Source organism: Telmatherina bonti (genome assembly GCF_933228915.1).
Source record: "Telmatherina bonti genome assembly, chromosome: 19".
NCBI classification, from domain to species: domain Eukaryota; kingdom Metazoa; phylum Chordata; class Actinopteri; order Atheriniformes; family Telmatherinidae; genus Telmatherina; species Telmatherina bonti.
In genome coordinates this window covers 13,970,737-13,997,719 of record NC_136617.1, presented here as the reverse complement: position 1 = coordinate 13,997,719, position 26,983 = coordinate 13,970,737, and the positions used below count along the sequence as shown (strand labels likewise).

The window sequence follows — 26,983 nt, the reverse complement described above, 5'->3', positions numbered from 1 at the left end:
GCAATGTTTCAGTCTCTTAAGGCAAATTCTGCATTTCAACAACTGAAAAACACCTTTAGATGAAGAATCAAACCTTTTCTTAGCATTTTGTGAGGCGCTGGAGGTCTGCTGCTGGAACTTTTTGCCTTGAGAGATGTTGGGGTTTTTTTCTGCTGTGAATTGGCTTTCAGGGACAAGGCAGGACTTGGTTTGAAGTTTAAATTGTGGTCATTCAAAACCTTCTGAGCTGCTTCCCCTGAGACAATACCTGGATCAGAGGCAAAGGTTTAGATTAGTTTAATTTAAAGAGGACCTTCTGTTTCGTAACATGAAACTGGCTGCAGTGAGTACCTGTGATAATGGGGATGTGATCAGGTCCAGGACTGGATGCAAGTTCAGAGGGATGAACTATACCAGCAGAGGAGGTGACAGAAGCAGTCAAGGCGGCAGTGGTGTTAATATGATGGGTCCCACGAGGACTGTGGACCGTCAGAGTGACGGGAATCTGGACTGAGGTGAAACCACTAGCTGAACCTTCAGGATGAAAACGCAACCTCAGCTCTGCACCACCACCTGCAGGAAAAAAAAACGCTCTTTAAAGCAAATGCTGACAACTATTTTAACACCAATTCACTTATTTCACAGTTTCTGACCAGAGATCAGTTTTCAACACCAAACTCAATTTCTGAAGCTTCATTAAAAGGGTTCAACCTGAATTTCTGATGATCACCAATGAAAAAGATTCATACTGTCAGTAACTTTCGCTGTGGATCACGCTAAAGCAAGGCATGTTGATTTGTATAGCAGATTTATTTTCTTTGGCAACCAAATGTGCTGTAAGGTTAACACAGATTAAATAATCAAATTTTAGTGTGAATGGAAAGCCTGACAATTTATTTTGCCGTTGAATCAGTTGCAGTGAAGGAATTAGTTTGTTACTTTAATTATATTTCTATAACAAGTCTATTACAGAAATGAATAAACAACAGTAAACATTCACTTGCTCTTTGTTATTGTGAAAAAAAATAAATAAATAAAACAGTGCTATTATTTACATGAGATGATTTTTCCACCATAGTATTACAGTGTTGATTCAGAGCAAGATTAACATGGAATCTATCGAATAAAAACCCTAAAGCACTGGTTTTAGTCCTTAAAACTGGTGGTGCAGTAGCACCAACTCCAGTGGAAGGCTAAAGGAAAAACAAATGCATACACTGGAAGACAGGGCCAGGGTTGCTGTTATTTTTTACTGATGTTTACTGGTATTTATTACTTGAACACAGCTTTTTTTTCTTTTGCTTTTCTATTGATATCTACTGAGATGTTGTGGAAAATGTCGATTATACTGCACATGTAGCAATAGATCAGACTGACCTCCAGGCAGCAGGGGGACTGGCCGGCCGTTTACCGTGAAACCCAGAGCCGAATCTGCAGACTGAACACATCACCTGTATTAATGCAATGATCCTCAGCTGAACATGTGTGCAGCTCCAGCCTACATGTCCGGATGATGATCAATAATTAATTCATAGACTATAAACTGATACTTGTTATCAATGACATCATTATGTGAAGTATCTCATTACCGTTACAGTGCGGCTAGCTGTGGAGGAGCTACAGCTAGTGACAGGTTGGACTGGGATGGGAATGATCCTGTATGGTACAGGGTCACTTTCTTGCTCATCACTCATCAGTGTGGTAGTGGAATGGACACCTGCACACACACCAGATACACACAATATATCTATCAAGTTTGGGTTAAATGCTGTTTCAATATATTTAAAATTTTATTTAGTGGTAAGAAGGACAAAGAATGTCAACATATTTCATAATCTTTATACAATATTTAATTATTTACATAAGACAAAACTATTATTTCTCCATGTGAAAATCATACAAGATTTTGATGCAGTAACTTTCAATGTGTGAAGAATTTTACTGACAAACAAAGTAAACACTTACATCTTTTTTATTCATCTCATTTTTACATTGGATGCTATTTTTACATGTTTGTAAAAGTATTTCTATTTCATTTCTGTTTTTTGTGAAAGATAAACTGGGCAAACTGGAGAGCTTTTTGTGATAACTGAAGTGAGATTAGATCAAAATTAAGACACAAAGATGTAACTTTCATTCCTGCAGAAAACAGGAAATGTTTAAACACCAAAGACACCATCTTCATTATTTAGGATAGTAAGAGGAGCATAATGTTTTTTCCCTCGTAAACTACATCACAAGAGAAGATGACTACAATAAGATTCTTGAGGGAAACTTTGCACATGCTTTAGAAAACTTGGCCTTGAGCAGAATCATTCTTTCTATAAGGACAATGAGCAGAAAAATAAAGAAATTAATCCAGATAACCAATTATTTTCCCCACAGTTCTCTTTTGTCTCCCTACAGTTGTAAATACATGTATTACCAGCATACGACCGAGGATCACTTAAGCAATGTCTTTACAAAGTACTTATAACACTTAACCATTTTGTGGGCAGACATACAGCTTGTCTATTATTGATTCAGAAATTATTACATTTTATTCATTATGATTGAGTTGAGCAGGGGACTATGATATGTGACAATGTTTGAAACAGACATACCTATTAACATATTTAAAGGGAGCTTTACTGAGTCCTAAGCTGGTCAGGAACTGTGTGTCAGTGTGTCACCCCCTTGCATGACACTGTGGTCACCCCGAGAAGCAGCGGTAACCGACTCCTCTCCACACGCTGCAGGACTGAGAGGCTCAGGTGATTGTTTATCCCACGCACTAGAAGAATCTACAAAAAATCTTGCTTACGTGCATTATTACATTTGATAGTAACTTTTACCTTGTTTTATCTTCTGCAGTATGTTGTGGTTTTGTATTGTCGTGAGAGTGCTTGATTAAGTATAGCAAACACTGTAAGCGGCTCAAAACCTGAATTTCCCTTGCTGGGGATGAATTAAGCATCTCTGATCTAATTCCTTTTAAACAATTAAAGAGTAAACACACTGCTAGTGGCAATGGGTAAAGGTTTAGTGTTTTCTTATAGTAAGTGTACATTTATTGGGGAACAAAGCAAAAAACAAAGAGTTGTTACAACATATACACTATGCAAGTGTATATTTTTACACAGGAAGGACTGTTATTCTTATCTATGTAGCTGTTCTTTGCACATGTGTGTTTTTTTTGAGGACAAGAGGAAAATCTGGTAGGGGTTCTTGTTTGAATACTGTTAAACAAAAGTGCTTCAGACATTATACTTAAGGCAGTGGTCAAACTTGAATATTTTACCCCGCTCATTTGAGCTACCTTTATACATCGGATCTGGCCATTATGCCTATTAGTATTAATTTAGTTATTTATTTACTTTAGTTATTTAGTTACTTATCACCCTGGCCTCGACTTTAATGTTTTTCACACAACATTTATCAATGAATGAACAACAACTGATCACAGGTGTGCAGAACAGAAAATCATGAAAAGGGTTTAATATGTAAGTGTTAGTCTCCCAGTTCTTTTAAATAGTAGAACGCAATGCAGAAATAAGACATTTTCACTGAATTTGATCAATGTTTTCAAATATGAATGAAGATGATTATGCTATATTGATCACAATTAACTATGAATCTGCAATTTATCGTGACAGGCTAACCTTCAACTAGTCTCTCCTCTTGATGTTCTTCATGCCCCTTCATTGGTGGTAGTAACACATCCTGCTCCTCCTCATCACACTCCATCAGAAAGTCAGTCCCATCTCTTGCTGCAGTTTCCACCCCTGTCATTGTGGAGTCTTCGCCTGCAATGAAAACAGTATCCATATCATTTATCATGCAGAGACAACTTACAAGCTTTTCCTAAAACACTGACACTTCTAGCATGTAAAGTGTCTGAAAAGATTTAGCAAATAAACTACTTTAACGTTATTTAAAACCCAAACTGAGGCAGGAGTATTTAATGCATTGGAAAGGGTTTTACCATCTTCAGCAACAGATGGTATTTTGCCACAGGAAATCACGGTAAGGTACCATACAGTTCAACATGGCACATTTCTCTCCTGCATTATTTTCTACAAAAAGAGTGTTTTAATATGGGTGTGACCACTTGTTAATAACCATCTGTGTGTGAAACTAAGGTCACACAGATGAGACAACTTTATTGTGTGTGTTTATTACATTACATTTTTCAGGCTATATTATTCAAAGCAAATTAGGTGTGAGCCCTGTGATGACTGGCGACCTGTCCAGGGTGTACCCTGCCTCTTGCCTAATGATTGCTGGGATAAACTCCCGCTTCTCATGACCCTGGACTGGACTAAGTGGTTAATAAAGTGAATGAATAAAATTAGATGTGAGGAAAGTTGAGGTGCATGCTGTCATAGTTCCACTGAATTGGTTTCCATCAGCTTTTTAGTTATAAGGGGTTTATTATCTTTTGACATTAAGCTAACGAGCTGAACTCTGGTTTGTGGACATAAAAAACATTAAAATGCGAATTCATTCCAATGTTTAAGAATCTACTCCATAAAGTAATAAATCAAGACGATATTAATCCATGCATGCAAATGAGATACCAATCATACTGTAAACTGTGTAGCAGCCAAATGGGTTGATATGTGCAGACACCTTGTTGTTTATGCCCACAAATTACAACCCTCTTTGACCAACCAGCAGTGTGAAATGTTTCCACTCCACTTTATACCTTCTTTGCTGGCTGAGAGCTTCTGTTGCAGTCTTACACAATAAGTAACAACTAGCATCAGCTATATGGCAGTTTGTCCAAAAGAGGACAAAAAGAGAAATCATACATCAATATGAAGCAAAATCAAGGATAGGCTTTGGAACACTTCTAAAAATCCCTGTCAAGCAGTAACTACATCCACAAATGAAAAGATTAGTTCTACCGCAGATAATACTGACATCAGTAGAAAACTTACACTTAGATGACATAGCAAAGCAACAATGCATTTGGCATGGGTAACCTGAATATCAGGCACAATTAAATGTTTATCAACAGATGAAGTCTTTTAGATAAAACACTTTATTTCAGTAATATTATGTAGAGATGTGAATCTAACAACTCATGATTCAATTCCATTCTGTTTTCTAGGGTGACGATTTGATTCAGAATCAATTCTCGATTCAAACAGATTTTTTATTCATAATCATTACACTTAAGTAAGGTGCTAATTTCCCAAGTAACTTCATTCTTCTATAAGCTAGAAAGAACTGAGAAATTATCAGGGCTGATTCGAGTTAAATTGCGACATGTACAAAACTATTTTTGCTGGTCATTTTTCTTAATTTCAATTAGGAAAAAACACAACAGTAGCCAGACCATCATTTTGCTGCTATAACACCCAAGAAGACAAGTAAAAAAATAAATTTTTTAAAAAAAGTTTCAAATGGATTGTTTTATTTGAAAAAAGAAGAAAAACTTTTTTTTTTTTTTTTTTTTTTTTAAATGTTGCTGCAAAAAAGCACAGAATTCTGTTTTTTGATTATCTTCCCCACCCCTAACATAATGCCAAACTATTTGCTGCACACCTCGGCTCTACAAATAGGAAAAAAATGATAAAAAGATGCCAAACTGACAAATGCAGGTCTGAACAAAAACAATTTACATAAGTTGAAAAATATTTATATAACAAATACTATTCATATTTTATTCATAATCCCAACTCCAAGTTTGAATATTATAATAAAATTTTACTTTACGAACATAGCTGGCTCGGATTTGCATACAAATCCAACCAGGAAGACTAAAAGATACACCACTTTAGACACCATTCAGTTTTATTATCCAGACCTGCACCACACTTCATATTATAGTTTTTATTCTACACAAGAAAAATTTACCATAATTTCACAGACTGATCATGGCATGTTTTTTCATATTTTATCCATAAGCTTTAAAATTAATTAAAACATATAGTATTATTTAAAACTTAAAAAGCTGCTTTAGACACAGATTTTGAACGTATTTTAACGATGCTAAAATTTGGAAGGAGAAAATGTGACATATCTGAAGAAACAACATAAAAACACACATTTAAGCTAACAGAATCAGCTGAGTTATAAGTGTTTAATGCTCTGATAAATCTGATTGTTTCCACACTCCTACATGACACGAAAACACCCTAAATGTTATTGCAAACATCTATTTCACACCTCGCAACCTATGAAACCCTAAGAGTTGGGTCAAAAAAATTGCCAAGGTATTTATGTGTTGAAAAAGTCATCTTGCAAACGTAGGTTGGATCAAATTTGAATTAATACTAATATACAGAAATTATTTAAACTTCTCATGACTGAGTTATTGATCTGTTGATTGAAATAGAAGCAAAACCTTTAAAGATTTAGCTGTCTATTAGCTTAGCTTTTCTGACAAATGCACATTCAAAGATAACCAACACTTTGCCCTAACCTAAACATAACAGTAACATAGCGTGCTAAATGCTAAGGTGGTTCATTACAATTTACCTTTTTCTTATCCAAAGGTACTATGATAGAAACAAACTAGGAGTGCTGTCTTATGCTTCTCTCCAACTAAAAAAAAATATGCTCTTTCTCAGTTCACTCCCTCCCTCTTCACCATGCCTAGCATTGAGCTAAAAACCTAGCATGTTAACAATTAGCAAACAGCACTTTATTAACTCTGCATTGTATGAGCTTAAAAAGTGTGCAACGTTATCGCTTACCTTAGCTCGACCTTTTATATGTTAAACTAATGTTTATTCCGATAAAATACCGCTTTTAAAATGTATGATTTCTAAGAAAAAATAGTGAATGTGTTATCCTCACAAACTGGAAGCTGTTAGCAGGCACTACGGAAAACACGTTGGGATCCGTCTGCTGTTCTGAGACCTCTGATGTATCCCTCCGCCTTTTGTGTTCACTTTGCCGTGTCTTTCATTGGTACTACTTTTTGGTACTACATTCTGACGGGGCGGAGTGATACTCACCCCTGACGATATTGCAACTTTAGGAACTTTATTACCAAATACTGAAAGACATAAAACATTGATTTCCGCTGCTGGACATATTAACAACATGATATCTCTAGTTTCTATTTCGACATCTCATTGTGTTGAGCCAGAGCTGGAAGAGAGTCGCATTTCTATATGCTAACAGCGATTAGCGTCCATTATCTCACTTAAATCAATAAATCTGGCGCTTACTTAACCACGTTATATACGATTTATTTCAACAGATAACAAACCATTTCATCTTTGCAAAGGGAATTTGAAAAACATTAATTGCTGTTCGATAAAACAGCTTATTGTGTCGTGTGTATGTAAGCTGGAGGCTACCAGCAGTCCAGCTTAGAAAGAAAGCAGTTCATACACGGACAGTAATGCTACCAATTATGTTCCTGGTAATGATAATATCGATTATGATGATGATGACAATAATAAAGACAACGAACCAATTTTTGGGTTTAACAAAAGGGTAGTTAACCTCACTGTGAAAATAAAGTCTAAATGGTTAAATCAGTTTAAGGGTAATCCAGTCTAATATAACCTAATGGGCTATGTTCCGTTGACATCACTATAAAACGAAATATAAGAAATAAATACCTTAGAAACATTTTTATTGCATTATTGTTAAAAAAAAAATTTCTAATAGTATGGTGTTAAATATATAACATACTAATATATACAAACATAAATATATAGCATATCTCTTTCTCCCAGCACCAGCTAGCAAAGCCTTGCTAATTAGCAACCAAATATTTATGTGAACTCCTTTAAAATCTTTATCAATAATAATAGCCAACAATTGTAAGTACAAACCGCTAATCTTAAAGAAATTATTGAAAACTTTTGCGACCATGTATAATTTAATTTTCAAACTTTTCTTTAGCAGGTGCTAACAGATGTTAGCTAGCTAGTGTCATCAGCAAGTGATCAATTTGAAGTACATGTAAAACCTCTAGATTTATACGTTGTATAAAAAACTGTTTAAATAAATACGAAACATGTACAACACTATGATATCATAATATTACACACTAAAATTATGTGATGAAAATATATTGTAAAAATCAGCTTTGACAAAAACAAACACAAAGGATTTGCTAACAGGACGTGGGACATGCCTGATCTTGAAGTTTTGACTATAGACTCATGATTTAAATTGCAAATGTTTCGAATTTTATAGAATTTAATTTAATTTTAATGATATATAAATTATTCAATCAATTCGTTTTTAAAAAATCTAAAAATGTTCTGGGTTTTTTTTTTTTTTTTTTTGTCAGCGTTATTGAAGGCTACACCCGCTAGCATATGATTCAAAGTAGCCTAAATGCTTATCCCTTGTTGTAGGACTTAAGTAAATTTGCTTTAACTGTTTGTATTTATACTATACCTCAGATTTTTATTTCGTTATTCTCTCTATGGCTCTATCTTTCTTGCATTAAAAAATTCTGTTTTATAAACTAATCAAGATCTGAATAGATCTACTTTAAAAAGAGAAAAAGAAACTAATACGATTTGAATCCAACATTAATTCATGTCAAATTAGATTAAATTGATTTGGTAATAAGCTCAATTGTATAATAATTGTATAATAAAACACATTACATCGATATTAATAAACGCTTTTTATTTTCTTTTTTACGATTTTCTAGTCACATGCGTCGTCGACGTGATGACGTCAGGGACCCGGAAGAGGCCTGGAGTGCTGTTGTTGTCACAACAGCTCAGCTGTTAGTTCTCCAAAAACAATAGCAATAGAGGATAATATCCTTCAGTGTTAAATAAGCCATCTACAGGTGGTACCGCTTTAGTTTCCGTGTTTGTTGTTATAGTAATAGTCTTTGCGCCGTCACCATGAACGTGACTCTTGCGGTGAAGCAGTACATTTCTAAAATGATCGAGAACAGCGGCCCCGGGATGAAGGTGCTGCTCATGGACAAAGAGACGGTGAGACACGAGACATCCGCGGTGCTGATTGTATTACTGCGTTAAATCGGTACTCAGACTGATACCCAATGTATTATTTCTTACTGTGTAATAGTCGCTTTACTGCGACTGTACCTTACAGCTACTTGTACACTGCGATAGCTGGAGTGCTGCTTCTACTGTACTAGTGTAATCACTGTATTTTGTACTTGTTCTGATGGAAGTTACAGAACTAGTGCTTTATGATACTGTTATTGGTACCATGTAGTCAGGGCCGGATTAAAAGTGCACATTTCCCTGGGTCCAGCGTGTACCAGGGGCCCCACCGTAACATTGTGAAAATTGTGAACGATACACTGCAAAACGACATTTCTAACATCTCTCAGCCAATGGTACCAATAGCAACACACTTGACACTGTGGTGTAACTATCTGGCTTTTATATGCATTTTGTTTTATGTCCAAACTGCTGGTATTTACCCTACGTGGACGTGGGCCCCTGGGCCTGTGGCCATAATGCCCATTGGAAAATCCGGCCTTGCATATAGTGCTAACAATGTCAGTCATCTTATTTGTGCAATGTGATCTTATTTGTGCACGTTCTTATACTGGCACTCTGTTAAACTGAGGCAATGTTTGCAGTGGTGAAACAAAACTATATATGTGTGTGTGTGTGTGTTCAGACTAGTATAGTGAGTGTGGTGTACACCCAGTCTGAGATCCTGCAGAAGGAGGTTTACTTGTTCGAACGGATTGACTCTCAGAACAGAGACAACATGAAGCATTTGAAAGCTATCTGCTTCCTTCGTCCCACTAAGGTAAAAAGAAAAAACACATACACACAAACAACTTTCTGTCTGTGTAGGAATATGAATTTTATACCTGTGATATGTATGTACTTTTTTTTCCCTTCAGGAAAATGTGCAACACCTTATCCAGGAGCTAAGGAGACCAAAATACAGTGTTTATTTCATCTGTAAGTCACTTCAGCAACAGTGAAATTAATCATCATCATCTGGGGGGTGACATTATACTGCAGGGTGACAGTTTCTGCAGTTTGGCTAGTGGTGTGACTTTTTCTTAACTCACAGATTTGAAGCGTGCATATTCAGATTCTTAGATTTTATTTCACTTCCAGAGGATATAATTTAAAATGTTTATGGAATAATTTAACCAACCCGAACAAAGTTTCTAAGAGTTCTGTTCTTGTAGAGATATTTTTAAACACTATTATTTAATTTCATATTATGTTGGGCGGAAACAAAGTGACACATAGCAGGTGTTTCATCTGAGTCTAAACATCACATAAATGAGACTAATGTGTGTTTTTCAGATTTCAGTAATGTGATCAGTAAGAGTGAGATCAAAGCTCTGGCGGAGGCTGACGAACAGGAAGTGGTTGCTGAGGTCCAGGTGAGTGTCAGGTATTGATTCTAGGATCTGGCTACACCAAGCTGTGTAGACCAGATTTAATATGACAAAAGTTTTTTTGTGCAGACAAGTTTTAGCACTTAATAACACATTGCCAGGCTCCGTCACACTTTTTTATGTTGGTAAACGTGATGTTTTCTAGTTCTGAAGTTGCTGAGGCCTCTGGTGCATTTTAGTTTCCACCAACTCCCAGGAAAATGTTATCTGCAGAAAAAATGAAAATGATAATAATATTCAAAAGTTGCCGTGATAATATATTAAAGATCAAAGTTTGTACAAAAAGTTATGTCAGTTTGAAGACACAAAGGTGTTGCTGTCTACTTTTCTGTTTGGACAAAAACCTTGTGTTGCCACTTAAGTTTAAAACCCATTTTTCCACAGACTTGTCAAAAGAATGTTTTTTTGTTCAAACATAAAATACAAAAACGAAATCAAGTGAAATGCTGAGCAGAAGAAAGATTAACAGGATAATGACCAGAATTCATCTCCAGTCAGTCTTAACCTCACATCAGGAGTCATTTGTTGGTAAAAATGATCTGATTTCTTTTGTGGTAACACAAGTACAGGAGCTGCAAACATACCATGGGGAGCTAGCAAGATGTGAAAGAAGCACCGTGTCTTGGTTCCTCCCCCTTTGTTTTTTTCCTTGCATGATCCAAGGCTTTTTTCTTACCTCCGCCAAGGAGGTTATGTTTTTATTGGCGTTTATCTGTTTTTGTTAAAGATAACTGAAAAAAGTTATGGACGGATTTTAATTAAATTTTCAGAAGTTGATGGTAATGTGAAAAAGAAGAACTGATTTAAATTTGGTGGTGATCCGGATCACCATTTGGATCCAGAAATTTTTTTAAAGGCCGTGTCGGAGGTTTGAGCTCTCCGAGTGCTTTTCCAGTTCGCAGCTTTTTCCACCAACAATTTTCTCTTTCTCGGCTGTTTAGCGGGAGGAGGCAAATAAACTGAGCCGTGTTGGGGAAATCCTTCCTGCATTTTCTCAGCCTTCCGAGTTTCTTCTTCACTACTTCATATTTTCATCCAAACACGCTATTTATATGCAGAGTGTGGCTATCAGATATGCACTGTGGGAGGTGGAGAGCCGGGAGAAGATGCTTACAAAACATAAGAAATGAACAACTTCAATTCAGCCCGAATGTTTTGATTGATCAGAATTTTTGCAGATTTACAGTAAACTGAGGGGTCTAACTATATTTCTTATTGTTTATGAATCTTACAATATGTACAGACTACTATCAGGATGAGAAACCACTTCACCCAGAGCAAAAAAAAAGTCTCTGAGCAAGATTACCCACCCCGGCTTTAATAATAAAGTTCTCCTGTTGATTTGGGTCATACTGACTAAGACTTCTTTTTTTCTTTTTCATGCACTGTTGTTCTTAAACCCAAAACAGTAAAATTGTAGGTTATTGAGTGTATGTACGTGGTTTTTTTCTTCTTCAGGAGTTTTATGGAGACTTTATTGCTGTTAATCCTCACCTCTTCTCCCTCAACCTGCAAGGAGTTGCCAGGGTAAGAAAAATAGAAGTTACCAACTCATTCACTCCTTCTGCTCCACATGATCAATTAGTATTGATAAATTCTTAAAAAAATGTAACCATAGACAACCACTAGTCCCTATAGAGTTTGTGTGTATTTATATTAGGATGTAACTGATATTTTCTGGGTGTTTGTGTGTGTTAGGGTCGTAGCTGGGAGCCCTCCATGTTGTCTCGCTGCACTCAAGGTTTGACCTCCGTTCTGCTCGCTCTGAAGAAATGCCCGATGATTCGCTACCAGCTGTCCTCTGACATGTCCAAACGACTTGCAGAAAGCGTCAAGGTTTCCATGACAACAGTCCTATCAAATTTGCTCACAATGTTTACTCAAGTAGAAGTTTTGATCAAACAGAGAACCCATTTTTATCTAATATTACTGAAAAGGATGCTACATTTATTTGGCTTACTGGCAATTTCTCTTTAAAGAAATGAGTCAGTTTAGATATTTTTGAGGGCGGGTTAATAATTGACTCATTGTGTTTAACACTATGTTTGTTAATTTTGTTTGTTGGGGGATCTCACGCTGGCCCGAACATGTTTTCAAGATCAGATTACTCCAGAAATTTCTCCAGAAATCCAGTTGTTGGGCTTTAATTGAATCAATATGTAAAAGTGTTTTCAGACCAAAGATCCTCCATCCCTACAATAAAACACAGTAGTCTCAAATCACGCTTAGAAATTAAAATGATACGACAGCAGTAACGTCATGTAGCATGTATAACGTTAAGTTTACTCTGAGTTTCAGCACAACAGTCGGCCTTGTTTTGCCTTTTTTGCAGCTAAAGACATACTTATGCTGTAACTTTATTCAGAAATATCATCATGAGGTTTAGGGTTACAGATAAAGTTTAGCCAGTTTTTAAGTTGATTTGGTTTGTTACAGTTCAGTTGAATATTTTATTTTAATGCATTTATTCCTCGCCAAAAATGTTATCTTTTATGTTAAAACAGCCTTGTGTAGTTTCCATATTTTTTAACTTGAAGTACATTTAGCTTTTGTTACTGTCATTTTTACTTTTACTGACCAAGCCTCATCTGTCTCATGCCAGCAAATCATCACAAAGGAGTACGATCTGTTCGACTTTAGAAAGACTGAAGTTCCCCCTCTGCTGCTGATCCTCGACCGCAGTGACGACGCCATCACTCCGCTGCTCAACCAGGTGAGCGGTTACATCTCTGTGGTATCATGAAGTCTACAGGAAACAAGTCGTGAACTCGGTTGTTTTTATAATTACAAGATCTTTTGAAGTAATCATCAGCTTTTGAGTAGTTGCCTTGTTTTTTATGTATTTGAGATTTTACTTATAAGATCTTTATGGTGTTTTTACAAATGCTCACATTTCAAAATAAGAACAAAATATTCAGCATTAAAACATATTAGTTAAAACTATTAGCATTTTATAATTACAGTGCATTATTTATCTTAAATATAAGATATCTTTATTGTTATCAGGCATTTTTTATTACTAAAATATTAGGTATATGATGTGATTGTGAGATCTTTTAGGAAATGTTTTTACTGATAATGTAAATTTCTTTTCCTTTAGATGATCTAAGATTAATGGAGAAGTGTTTTCTCAGTTTTACATTTAATCACAAATTTAGTTTTTAAAAAAGCCTGGTTTAATACAGCTGAAAAATGAAAACTGATGTCGTTGCAGTGGACGTACCAGGCGATGGTCCATGAGCTGCTTGGCCTAAACAACAACAGAATTGACTTGTCCAGAGTCCCGGGCATCAGTAAAGACCTGAGAGAAGTGGTGCTGTCTGCAGAGAACGACGAGTTTTATGCCAACGTGAGTTTTTAAACAGACAGGACACGACATAATTTCTTGTTGTCTCCTTATTCTCTGTCTTTCTTTAAATAAGAGCTTTTCACTCAAATTACACAAAGACATCTCAACTCAACTTTATTTATAAAGCTCTTTAAAACAACCAAAGTTGGGACAAAGTGCTGTACATCAGCCAAAACAACCAGAGAGTAAAACAATTAAGAGATAGATAAATAATAGACATAATAATCTGCAGGATGTTTAAATCAGACTCTAAACCGACCGAAAAAAGAAATGCCAATTTTTTTTTTTTTTTTAATTTCTTTACCTTTTTCTGTCTTTTAATCCTTAACTGATTATTTTTATTTTTTTATTGTTGATTTCACAAATTAGTCTATTGCTGCCTTGATTGGCTGCAGGATTCATGTTCTTCTTTTAAGGTTGTAGCTAATCAATCAGACTGATAAGCTGATACAACAGATAGCCGGATCTCCTTCCATTGATCTGTAAAGTCAAATAAAATCACTTCTGTATCATAAAAACTCTAATGAGTTATAAACCATCTTGTTTTATTCTATGAAGTATAGAAGTGGACACAGGAGAAGTTATCTTAATCAAATCTATATCTATGGCAACATGCCCAGGCAAGGACACACACACACACACACAAGGCTCACATGGTGTGATGTGTTAATTTACTTTGTTTACTTTGTATTGCGTTCCAACATTTTGTCACCAATGATTTTCAAGTAAGCTGTGGCATTTAAATTATCCTAAATTGATACTAAGGGACCCAAACTGTGCTGAAAAGATCCCTCACATAATTTACACCACTGCCACATATCTGACATGTTGATACTGACATCTGAATGTCACACCTGAAATCAAGATTTATCAGACCAGGCAACACTTAAACCAACGTTTTTTTTGTCCAGCCTGTGAGAATTGCAGCTTCAATTTCCTGTTTTTAGCTGACTTGAGTGGCTCCTTATGAGGTATTTTGCTGGTTTTGCTAATCTGCTTTAAAGTTTGACATGTTCCTCTACAACAGAAGTGTCCAAAGTCTGTCCTCAAAGGCCACAGTCCTGCAGGTTTCTGAATGGATTCCTGCTCCAACACACCTCACTCAGGTTAAGTAAATTAAACAGCTGATGAAGGTCTGCACAATGACTTATTCATTTGAATTAAGTGTGTTGGAGCAGGGAAACATCTAAACCTGTAGGATTGTATCTGTGCCCAAAGCCACTTAAATCCCTTTTCTTCCCTTTCTGACACCATACATGAGATTGGCTGGTTAGCTATTTGTGTTAACAAGCAATTGAACTGTACTTATTAAAGTGACCAGTGAGTGTATATGAAGAAGCATAACTGAGTGATATGTTCAATATGTTTAAATCCAGAGTTTTGGATTTCATTTTGGATTCATCTGGATTTACTGACAGAGATGAGAAAAAAGTGTAATCATTTGATATTCTTGCAACATTTAGGAAATAATTTTTAAGTAATAAATTAGTTATGTATCCTAAGTGCTGTCATCCATAAGAGCCTCACTCTTTTTACAGTTTGTCACTTTTCATTAATAATCCATAGGTCATAGAAAGAGGTGGGTCTTGGACAGAGTTTTTCAGGTTGTAATAGTATTAGTGATATGGGTAAATGCAATGCTTGGACTTAATTTATATGTGCATGTTTATAGGTCCTTCATTTATGTTCAACTTTCAGCCCTCGCCTATTAAACATCTAATGTTTCTCTGATGCGATCACATTCATTATCTTCATGACCACATGCTCATTAATCACCTCTACTTTTTTCTAAACTTTTCTAAGTGGAGTTTTGTCTGTCTGCTCCAGAATTACAGAAAGTTGCATCTTCTGCTGAGTTTTTCTCAGAATATATAAAACACATCTGTATGTGATGCTGCTGTCAGAAAACTGCCAGCACACTTTTAACTAAAAGCTTTACAAAGAGTAGAAACTGCCTGAGTCGGTGATTGAACGTTGGGATTCTGTCTGTCTTTGTCTTTATAAGAACTTGTACCTCAACTTTGGTGAGATTGGCACCAATATAAAGAACTTGATGGAAGATTTCCAGAAGAAGAAGCCAAAAGGGCAACAGAAACTCGAGTCCATCGCTGACATGAAGGTCAGAGTTTTGGTTTTGTTGGAAAATTACTTTTATCCAGTGAATCCTGCTCCAGATGTTTGAGTATCTTGTGTCATCCTTGCAGGCTTTTGTAGATAATTATCCACAGTTTAAGAAGATGTCAGGTACTGTATCCAAACATGTGACAGTGGTGGGGGAGCTGTCCCGGCTGGTGTCAGAAAGGCAGCTGATGGAGGTGTCGGAGGCAGAGCAGGAGCTGGCTTGTCAGAATGACCACTCCAATGCTCAACAGGTATTTTATGTGTGGCTGACTTCACATTTCTTTCCTACTGGACAAATATTACTGGATTTTATTTGTTCTACATATGTTTTGATTTACAAGTAATATTTAAAGCAATGAAAACTAACAAAGTTGGGGTGTGTAATAAGTAGTGACAAGCTTTAAAGGACTTGCACCGAGCTGGCATCTGTTCGCCCTCAGAGTGTTCGGCGGCTGCTGCAGAATCCCCGCGTGGCGGAATTGGACGCCGTCCGTCTCGTCATGCTCTACGCTTTGAGATACGAACGCCACAGTAGCAGCATCCTCCCATCTCTGATGGATGAGCTCAACAGGAGGGGAGTGTCTGAACGCCATCGCAGGGTAAGGACAACATCAAACTGCTGCCCTCTGTTTTGAACAATCAATCTATCTCTGATTTGACAAAACAGACATTTATTAGTGAGAATGTTTTCTTTTGTTGTAGACATGTTGGAGGCTCAGATAAAGTGTGACTGAGTTTAAACAGTTTTTGCTTATAGCCTGCAGAGGGTGGAAATGTTTAGAAGCCAAGTTGAGGCGTTTTTTGAACGTCTTCACTTTTACAGATGGTTCAGTCTGTGGTCGAATATGGTGGGAAGAGAATAAGAGGAAGTGACCTCATCACGCCAACAGATGCTGTTGCTATCACAAAACAGTTCTTCAAAGGTCTCAAGGTACAAGTCAGACACTCACATCTGGTATCAACATGTCTTAAAAAAGATTTTTTCCTGTAATTTTTTTTTCACTTGGCTTTTTTTAACCAACTTTTTATTTATTTTGTATTAAGCAAAACAACAAAAACACATATAGAACAAATAAAGATTCATACAAAGGTCCAGGACACCTAATAAAGTGTTAGATCTGCACACTAATAAACCACGACCCAAATTTGTCAACATTTGTCACTCATCATTAAGGGTAGCCCTATATTAGTAGACTCTTGAGATCAGCCACTGCCTGATCCCAAACAATGATAGTTTCTTCCTTTGCATTATGTACACGTGCAGTAGACAACTCTAAATATACTACAGCTATAAAAGTTAACACCCACTGGCGGTAAGACAGTGAATGTGGAGGTTTCCACCTCACTGCAATCATCTTCTTGGCAGCAGTTAAACCGGCCAGGAGGACCTTTACATGTGCTTTGTGTCATTTTTTAAGTTGTGACATATCACTCAACAGTAAGACTACAGGTGAGAAATGAATATTGGTGTTTAAAATGGTGGACAAACAGTTTCTCACCACTTCCAAAAGAAAAAAAAAACCCAAACATTGAAACTCCCAAACTAAATGAAAAAATGTACCAACAGAGTGTGTACGACATGAGGTACAGTTTGGATCAACTTAGATCTTCATGTTGGAGAGTTTACGAGGCGTCATATACGTCCTGTGAATATTTTTTCACCCTACTTTTTGATGACATATTGAGTATGTTTGCATCATGTTGATTTGTAACATGTTTATCTAAGACCTTGCTGATGGAGAGCTGATGCATTTACAAAGTTGATATGTTTAAGACTCTTTCAAATATGCAACTATTGACCCAAAATTGTTTGTTAGAGACAAACAATACAGAAACTGTGTTTTTTTCTTTATGAACGCTCTCACATCAATGAAATAAAAACAACACAATGATTTTTTTTTTGTTTCTTTATTTTGTGCTTGCGGGTGTATTTGTGATTTTAATGTTTGTTTTCAGGGTGTGGAGAATGTTTACACTCAGCATCGACCTCTGCTCCATGACACTCTGGATCAGTTGATTAAAGGCCGACTCAAAGACAGTCAGTTCCCCTACCTGGGACCCAGCAGCCTCAGAGACAGGTAACACACCTGAAGAACAGTTAACCCACACCTGAGACCAATGATAATATTGTAGGGAGGCTACAGGGTAAGTCCAATACCTACAAGAGACAGAGAGGAGACTACTGAGAGCTGGGTCACATATATTTGGGAGTCAAACTTAATATGTGCCTGAGACATTTAACTTGTGACACGCAGCACTCGCCTGAGAGACCTTATCCCTGAGAGGGACAGTTAATATGCACCTCAAAGACAGAGTACATGTTTAAGACATGTTTAAGACACACTTTAGATGGGCAGGATCCACCTGAAACTGATTACACTCCATCTGTCTAGGAGGGAATTACCAAGCCTTTATAGACAAGTGTGTCTGAAACACCCGAGATAGACATCATACCGCAAAGACAGAAAACAAGTCCCTGAGATACAATAACAATCACCTCAGAGATGGGTTAGAAGTACAGAACAGAAATGTGACATGCACTGTGCCTGGGGGACAATTAACCTGCACTTGAGGCCTGATAACACATCAAATCAGATAATATATAAAAAGTACTTTTCATGCAAAAAGCAACATAAAGTGTTTTAAAACACTAAAATGCACTAAAAGCAGTTAAAAGATTAAAAGGCACTAAGAGAACTTAACAGATTGTGATACAATAAAGGAATTAGAAAGCTAAAATACACATAAAAAAAAACTAAAAGTGAAGTAATATACACCTTCGAGGCACACTAGCCTTCTGAAAGCTGTGTAGAAAATTGCATGATGAAAGTGTGTCTGTGTGTTTCAGGCCTCAGGACATTGTGGTGTTTGTGATTGGTGGAGCCACATATGAAGAAGCTCTGACTGTTTACAACCTGAACCGCAACACACCTGGAGTCCGTATTGTCTTGGGAGGAAGCAGCATCCACAACACTAAGAGGTATCAAATACCTGACGTTTAATAACTTGTTAGCTGAGCTTCTCAGCCATCCCAGTAAAATGAAAATAGGTCTCAAACTTATATATTCAACTCATGAAGACACAAACTTCACTTTAGTTAAACTTGACGCCTCTTTCTGTCTATCTCTAAGTTTCCTGGAGGAAGTGATGCTGGTGACAGGTCACAGCGGCAGCAGCGACAGAGCGCAGGGAAGTGGTCGGCATAGCAGCAGACGCTGAACGTCGAGGCTTGCTCTTCTTCAACTTCTTCACTCCTCTTCGTATAAACAGCATCATTCCCTCCGTTTAAGTTTGTGTGTTTGGAGAAACAGTCCAATATGTCTGTAAATCCTCTGAGTCTTGTCCTCAGACACAGAAGCATTTCGCTTCACAAGCAAGAGGTGGATAAATTAGCAGGAACACTTATGAACATAAACAGCAACATGTTGGCTCAACAGTCCAAACTGAGCTTAGTTATGTCTAATATGAAGCCGTATAATGACAAAATGTTGATTTATATTAAATTAAGGCTGTAACAGTACACTGAATTCATGGTTTAATTTGTATTTCATCATTAGTCAGCGTTATTAAAAAAATTCAGGATTCAAAAGTGTCTATATGAGCTTTTTATGGGAGTTTCACAGACTGAGCAGAGAAGAAACCATTTCACATTGCTGAAAGTCATTAAAACCTGTAATAAAAAATTATATATAGCTGTCATAACAAAGACACAGTGTCTGCAGCTTATAGGTCAGCCCTGCCAGCATGCTGAACCTCATATATTGTTTTGAGACAAAACAGAACACATGCCTGACAGAATCCAGCGAGTACTGTTACAACCCAAGAAACCAAAAATGTCAAATCAGGATGTAATTTGTTCCACTGTTGTCTTCAGGTTTTTCTACTTGCGTTCATCTTTAAAATATTTGCTTGAAGCTTATTGAGATTTATGGAAACTACTGTATTTTTTTTTCTGACTCTTGTTTGTGATCAGGTTATTGAAATGTATTCAGTCTCTGTCACACACTGTTGGTTCTGTGATTTTCTGAGTAGAATTTCTCTTAAATCATTTGTGTGACTGAATGTGAATGATAAAAGATTCATAGTAAAAAATACAATTAAACTATATAAATGACATTTGCTGTGGCATTTTTCTGATAAGCTTCTGCAATGTAACAACCTTTATTTCCACCTAGTATTGCATCAAATTTTCACTAAGATCTTGTACTAATGATAGTAGAATCCAACCACTGTGCAAAACCTTCAGATCTCAGACATTATCAATGGGATTCAGGTTCAATCCTTGCATAAAAATGATGTGTAATGCTCCCTGAAACACTCTTTCACAATTTTTTTGATGATCCTTATCACTGTCATTTTGAAATATGGAAAGAAAAAAAACTCTGTTGATGGAATAATCTGCTCATTCTGTACAGGTAGTCAGCTGACCTCATTCTTTGGGTCCATAATGTTGCTGAACCTAAACCTCAGATCATAGACTGCCCCCACAGGCTTGTACAAAAGGCTCTAGGCATGACGGCTGCATTACTTCATCTGTCTCTCTTCTTATACTGATGGGTCTGAACAGGGTAAATCTGTACTTTCTTCAGGCTGCATATCTGTTTAGTCCAATCCCTTTAAGTTCTTGTTGCATTGTGTGTCTGGAAATGCTCTTGCTTTCACTGTTAAATATAGCCTTGAGTTCTACTGTTGTTTTTCTTTCATTTGATTTCACTAAAACTTGAGGTGATCGTTTTATGATGACCTTAAAAAAAACGTGAATGTCTTCAATATATTGTCATATCAGGGGTGGCTATATCTGGTCCCCGAGAGCCGCAGTCCTGCTCGTGGATGGAGTTTTACTGCTGCAACACACCTGACACATATCATACTTAATTACTAGACTTTTGCAGAGATTGATATCAAGCTCTACTTAAGTCTGCTCATTCCCTACTGATTTGATCAGGTGTGTTGCAGCAGGGAAACTTCCAACACTTGCGGGACTGTGGTTCTTGGGGACTGGAGTCGTTCGCCCCTGTATTATATAAAGACTGTTTTAACTATTTGCTTCATCTTGGGTCCTAAGAGTATGTTTCCAGGGTCAATAAGATACCTCATATATCCTGATGCATATATAGTGATATTAACTTGAAGTTTACATCAGAGTGTTGGCAGGGGGATGGTAGCTGGGTGGGGTGACCCTACAGCTTGGTGGAGGTTTAATCTCATTCAGTACTTCTATTTTAGGGTTTTATTTGGGTTTAGAGAGCTCAGTCAAATTCTTTCAGATGACTTGAGGGTAGCTGGGAGTGTTGATATTTTTAAGAGAAAGCTTAAGACTTATTTTTTTAAGAAAGCTTTTAATTGATTATTATTTCAAACTATAAGTGGTATTTTATCGTGTTACTCTATACCTTATTTAATTGTATTTTACCTTTTATATTTGGGGTATTTTGTTTTATTTAATAATTAAGTTCATTTTTATATTATTTCTCCAAGGTATTAGGTTTCCTGATGCAAATGATGGGGGGTTGGGGCGGTGCCCTGAAACATTGTTTTATGTACATGGGCATATATGGGTGTGCGTATAGCACAGGTGTCAAACTCCGGTCTTCGAGGGCCGCTATCTGGCAGATTTTAGGTGTTTACCTCGACCAACACAGCTGATTCAAATCAAATGGATCCAGCAGTTTCTTGTCTATTTATGGATTTTGCTCAATTGTGTTGGAGCATGGCAACAACAAAACTGGAACTGCCAATCCTTGAATGACAGGAACACTGGGTCTACCACCCAATGCTTATGTATATGTGACAATGATAACTTCATGGACATGTAGGTGTGTTCATCATGTTTTTAATGTAAAGCCCTTTGAGTTGCATTTTATGTATGATAAAGTGCTCTATAAATGACGTTTGATTAATTTGATGGTGATCTTTTTTGACCAGTTTGAGGTTTTATATGCTTGTTGCTGCTGTTTTGTGTATTTCTCTGGATTTCCATGGCTTTTCATATAGAAATTAGTTCATATGAGTTATGGCAGTATGGTTGCAGATATCTCATAACATCATATGCTACAATGTAGTTTACATTTATAATCAGAGCTCTGGTAGGGTCATTTGAGTTTCCTTACCTGCAGGGAGATCTCTGACTTCTTGTTTCCTGACACAGGAAGTGAATGGAAACACGTGAATATCAATGAGCTGAAAACTGCTGGAAGTGAATGGAGGAAGAAAACAGTGTCTGAAGTTCAACATGGAGACAAATGTCCGCTACGATGGCAAAGCAGATCAGAAATGCTTTAAGCCAGATGGTTTATGTGACCTCATAATTTTCTCTCACAAACGTAAATCATATTATAGTTTAGAGCTGAAACCAGTTGTTAATTGGCAGAAGCTTAATTGGCAATTCATGTGATAACTTAGTTGTCATTTGAGGCCTTTTGCCTTTTTGTTTTTCTATCTATGGCTTCAAAGAAAGAATCCATTCAGCCATCAATCGACAGGGAAAATAAAGAAAATCATTTTATCTATTGAGCAACTCAATGACTTCTAAAATGGAAAGTGCCACATATATTGACCATTTATGTTGGCTGCAGAGTGTTTCAGTTCTTCTCTGACGGAATGATAACATCAGTGTTGTAGATGCTCTGTGTGTATTCAAACATGCAAAACAACAACTCAATGTTACATCACAGTGTTGCATTAAAAAGTTCCAGATTAATAAAACAATAAAGACATTCATATAAATCTTTAGAAAAGATCTCTAAATTCAAATTTAGAGACTAAATTACTAACTACAAGTGGTTGGCCCATCTTGCGTGGCTACTGATAGATCCTATGAATTGCTACCCAAGATTATTTATCCTGACCTCCGATATCCATTTACACTAATAAATCACTCATGTTTGATTCCTGTCCAGTGCAGTTGATCCATATCTTTTTCTTAGTGGAAATGGATCAGCTGTTCCACTCTCCACCCAGATAAAATTAAATTATTTCCTGTCCTGTTCACATCAAGCAGTAAATTACACACTGACGCAGATTTAGTCTCAGTGTTAAAGTCTGTATTTGAAAGATGAAAGAGTTAAATTATTTGTTTATCTGTGAGAATTTTTACATGTAATTATGAGACCATGATTTTGTCATCATAATTAAGTAAGTAAAATTTGTAGGAAATGATAACAATGCAGGGCTGCATGGTGGTTAGCACTGAGGCCTCACAGCAAGAAGGTCGCTGGTTCGATCCTCAGCTGGGGTGAGGTTTGGACAGTGCCCTCACTGTGTGAAGTTTGCATGTTCTTCCCGTGTATGCGTGGGTTCTCTCCGGGTACTCCGGCTTCCTCCCACCATCCAAAGACATGCATGTTAGGTTAATTGGTTACTCTAAATTGCCCATAGGAGTGAGTGTGAGTGGTTGTTTGTCTGTGTGTGGCCCTGCGATGGACTGGCGAGCTTTCTAGGGTGTAGAAAAGACTGCTGGGATAGGCTCCAGCTTCCCTGCGACCCTTCATTGGATTAAGCGGTTAGGAAAATGAATAAATGAATAACAATGCAGAACTAAATGATTCATGCAGATGGTGGGATTTCACGTTTAAGGAAGCACATAAATCAGACATATACTCCGTTTGTGGTTGAAGATCTAGCAGCACTGCATATCCAGGACAAACTGGTGACTTCAGTTTTATCATTGTTTCTCTGCAGAATAATGTCTGGATCAGAAGGAAGGAAAGAAGGAAAACTTTTAGCATTTTTGTGGTTTTTAATCTTGTCATTAGGCCATTAAAATATACCCAATAAACTCAATGGAACTATTTTTATTTGATAGAAAAAGTTAGAAAAAGACTCAATGTTATTGTTTAACCTTTAGAACATTAATCCAAAACTTGAAACATTTCTAAAAAAATACACCAGTCAGCTTTACCATTATGATCACCTGGCAGAACTGAATAGGGCTTACTTGAGGCACCAAAAGACCTTAGCTGCGGTGTTGACAAATTACATCTGAGGGTGTCTTGGAATCTCCATACTGGACTCTGGCATTATATCAACTGGGTCTTGTGGAGGATGGAGTTTTTGGGTGTAACAGCTGATAGGATCTGGTAGTATGCTTTCCGCATTTTACCAGACACTGTTGTCCTGTCCTGGATGCTTCTGTGGCAGGGATGTTTAAAGTTGGTCGTAAAGGGCTACAGTCCTACAGGTTATCCCTGCTCCAACACATCTGATGAAAATGAAATGGAAATGCTCAACAGTTTGCTGTCAAGTTTAGCCCACGCCAGTAACTGACTCATTAATCTGAGTCAGTTTGAAGAAGGAAACAAACCTGCAGAATGGCCTTTTGAGGAATAGACATGGGCAGTACATAATAATGTACTTGCCGATTTGCTCTCTACAGCATCAAGAGAATCACACCGTACCTGACAGAACACATGACTCAGCTTTTGGTTCAGGCTCTGGTCAACTCACACATTGGTAACTGCAATTCCCTACTGGCAGGTCTGCCTGCATGCTGTTAAACCTCTGCAGATGATCCAGAATGCTGCAGCGTGTCTGATTTTCAACCAACCCAAACAAGCTCATGTCACTCCACTGCTAATCGTGCTTCACTGGCTTCTGTTCACAGCACGCATCAAATTTAAAGCTTTGCTTCTGGCTTACAAAACAATAACTCAAACGGCTCCCTTCTACCTTCACTCCTTAATCCAGACCTACACTCCCTCTCGACGGCTACGTTCCACCAGTGAAAGACATCTCGTGTTACCACCAGTATATGGGACTAAATCACCAGCCAGACTCTTCTCCTATGTCGTACCACGATGGTGGAATGATCTCCCAAACTCTGTCTGTTTAGCAGAGTCCTTGTCTACTTTTAAGAGCAAGTTGAAGACTCAGTTCTTCAATGAGCACTTAACACTTAGTATAGCTATATTTGTTGGAAAGTTGGAGAACTTCTTCCAGTTCTTTGCAACAAACATTATGGTATTAATTCTTTGTGTTTTAACATAGGTGATATTATGGGTTGGGAATCCAATCCAATCCAATCCAACTTTATTTGTAAAGCACTTTAAAACAACCACAGTGGACCAAAGTGCTGTACAGAAGAATAAGACATAAAACAGCTATAGAATTAAAACAATAAACAAAAACAAAACAAAAAATAAATAAATAATAAAAATAAAATAAAAATAATAGTACATTCAACATCTCACATGGTGTCAAAAGCCAAGGAGAAAAGATGGGTTTTAAGATGAGATTTAAAAACAGACAGAGAGGAGGCCTGTCTGATGTGGAGAGGCAGATCATTCCATAGTTTAGGAGCTGCCACAGCAAAGGCACGGTCACCTCTCAGCTTGCGCTTCGTTTTAGGTACACTCAGGAGCAGTTGATCAGCTGACCTGAGAGAGCGGGGGGGGGTGTATAGGGCTGCAGCAGCTCGGAAAGGTAGGGCGGGGCAAGACCATTGAGGGATTTAAAAGTAAATAAAAGAATTTTAAAACTGATCCTAAAACGTATGGGCAGCCAGTGAAGTGAGGCTAAAATGGGGGAAATGTGCTCGTGTTTACGTGTGCCAGTTAAAAGACGTGCAGCAGCATTTTGCACCATCTGAAGACGGGCCACGGAGGACCCACTAACCCCCACATAAAGTGCATTACAGTAATCCAGCCTAGTGGTCACAAAGGCGTGGATTACTGTTTTGAAGTGCTGCCTTGAAAGAATAGGTTTAATTTTGGCCAGCTGCCTCAACTGGAAGAAGCTCGATTTAACGACTGAACTGATCTGACAGTCGAGCTTGAGATCAGTATCCACTTTAACCCCAAGATTTGTGATGGTTGGCTTAATGAACTGGGCCAAGGGACCCAGATCTACAAGGGGGGCCCCAGTGGTGCCACCAAAAACCATCACCTCTGTCTTTTTCTCATTAAAATTTAAATAGTTTATAGCCATCCAGGCCTTTATGTCGTCAAGACACCTGAGTAGTGGTTTAACAGAATATGAATCTTTCTTTTTGAGAGGGACATAAATCTGACTGTCATCTGCGTAACAGTGGAAAGAAATACCATGCTTCCTAAGTATGGAACCAAGTGGAAGCAAGTAGAGGGGAAGGGAGAAAACAAACAACAAAAAAAAAGCCTGTAGCACTTCATGTAAGGACCTGCGTCCAACTGGACAGTCCACCAGCACCTTCCTACTATGTCCTGTACTGTTTGATTTTGTGCTTGTGTTGTTCTCACTCCTATGTAAGTCGCGAAAAGCCATAAAAGCGTCTGCTAAATGACTGTAGAATAGAATATAATAATAGAATCATGGCTGATTGTTATTTTAATATTGACATCAATTTCTATTTCCAACAACTAAAGAATTGTTTTGTAAACTTAGTGAGCAGAGTTGATTAAAACTTCAGACTTAATATGTTTAAAGGTATTAAATTGATTACTAATAATTTCAGGACAAAATTAGGTCACTTAACAGCTCTGTCATATTTAAACATTGTTTTATATACAGATAAATGCAAAATACAAAATATTTATATAAATCAACTAAAGTGAAATTAAAACTATATTCACTTAAAGCTGTACATTGGCAATGAATGACATAAAAGCTTGACAAAACAAATCAGATTTTAAGTTAAAAGTCAAAGGAAAGCCTTATTTGTGTGTATTTATAATTAGCATTAGTTAAAAGTAGAACTAAGCATCTAAAAGAACCACAGAGGAATACAAGTTTATTTTAAATTTGATCAGATCAGATATAGCCTAAATCAATCCAAAAATCCTTTAAAAGAAACTGTTTTAATGACCTGTTTACTAATGACATATGAGCCAGTTTAGTCGTAAGTATATTTGCTACATTCAAAAAGTGTGTCAGCTTACATCTGAAACAATTAAGAAAACTTTGATTATTTGGGATGTTAGAATGACTTTTCAGCATTGAAAAAGAAAACATAAAGAAACAAAACCTATTTAAACTTTATTACTTTTTATCAAATGCAATGAAAGAACATTAATTTGGCTCATTTAAAAGTTAAATATAAAACTTTTTTTTACCTAAAAATATTTTTAAATCATATTTCTTAAAAATATTGAGTTAGGTTGTTTTTTTCCTCAGTGTTCTGACAGTCATGTGAACTTTGACCTTATTTGTACCGATTCAGAAGTGTAAATTGTAAATATTGACGCTTTGTTCATTGTTTTAAACCTAATGTCAGTACTCCTGATCTGCCGCTGGCTGTCGCTGTT

The 26,983-nt window shown here is 36.9% G+C and overlaps 1 protein-coding gene across 1 annotated transcript; it reads left to right on the top strand.

The window, feature by feature from the left end:
• The first annotated feature begins 8,644 nt into the window (after window positions 1-8,644).
• Window positions 8,645-20,364, top strand: vps45 (vacuolar protein sorting 45 homolog). The gene is made up of 15 exons (XM_079258271.1): window positions 8,645-8,891; window positions 9,553-9,687; window positions 9,785-9,845; window positions 10,203-10,282; window positions 11,756-11,824; window positions 11,996-12,133; window positions 12,900-13,010; window positions 13,512-13,646; window positions 15,652-15,765; window positions 15,851-16,018; window positions 16,208-16,366; window positions 16,591-16,698; window positions 17,724-17,845; window positions 18,616-18,747; window positions 18,899-20,364. Exons 1-15 carry the CDS (start codon window positions 8,799-8,801, stop codon window positions 18,984-18,986), a joined length of 1,713 nt encoding a protein of 570 aa, XP_079114397.1. The 5' UTR covers window positions 8,645-8,798; the 3' UTR covers window positions 18,987-20,364.
• The last annotated feature ends 6,619 nt before the right edge of the window (window positions 20,365-26,983 follow it).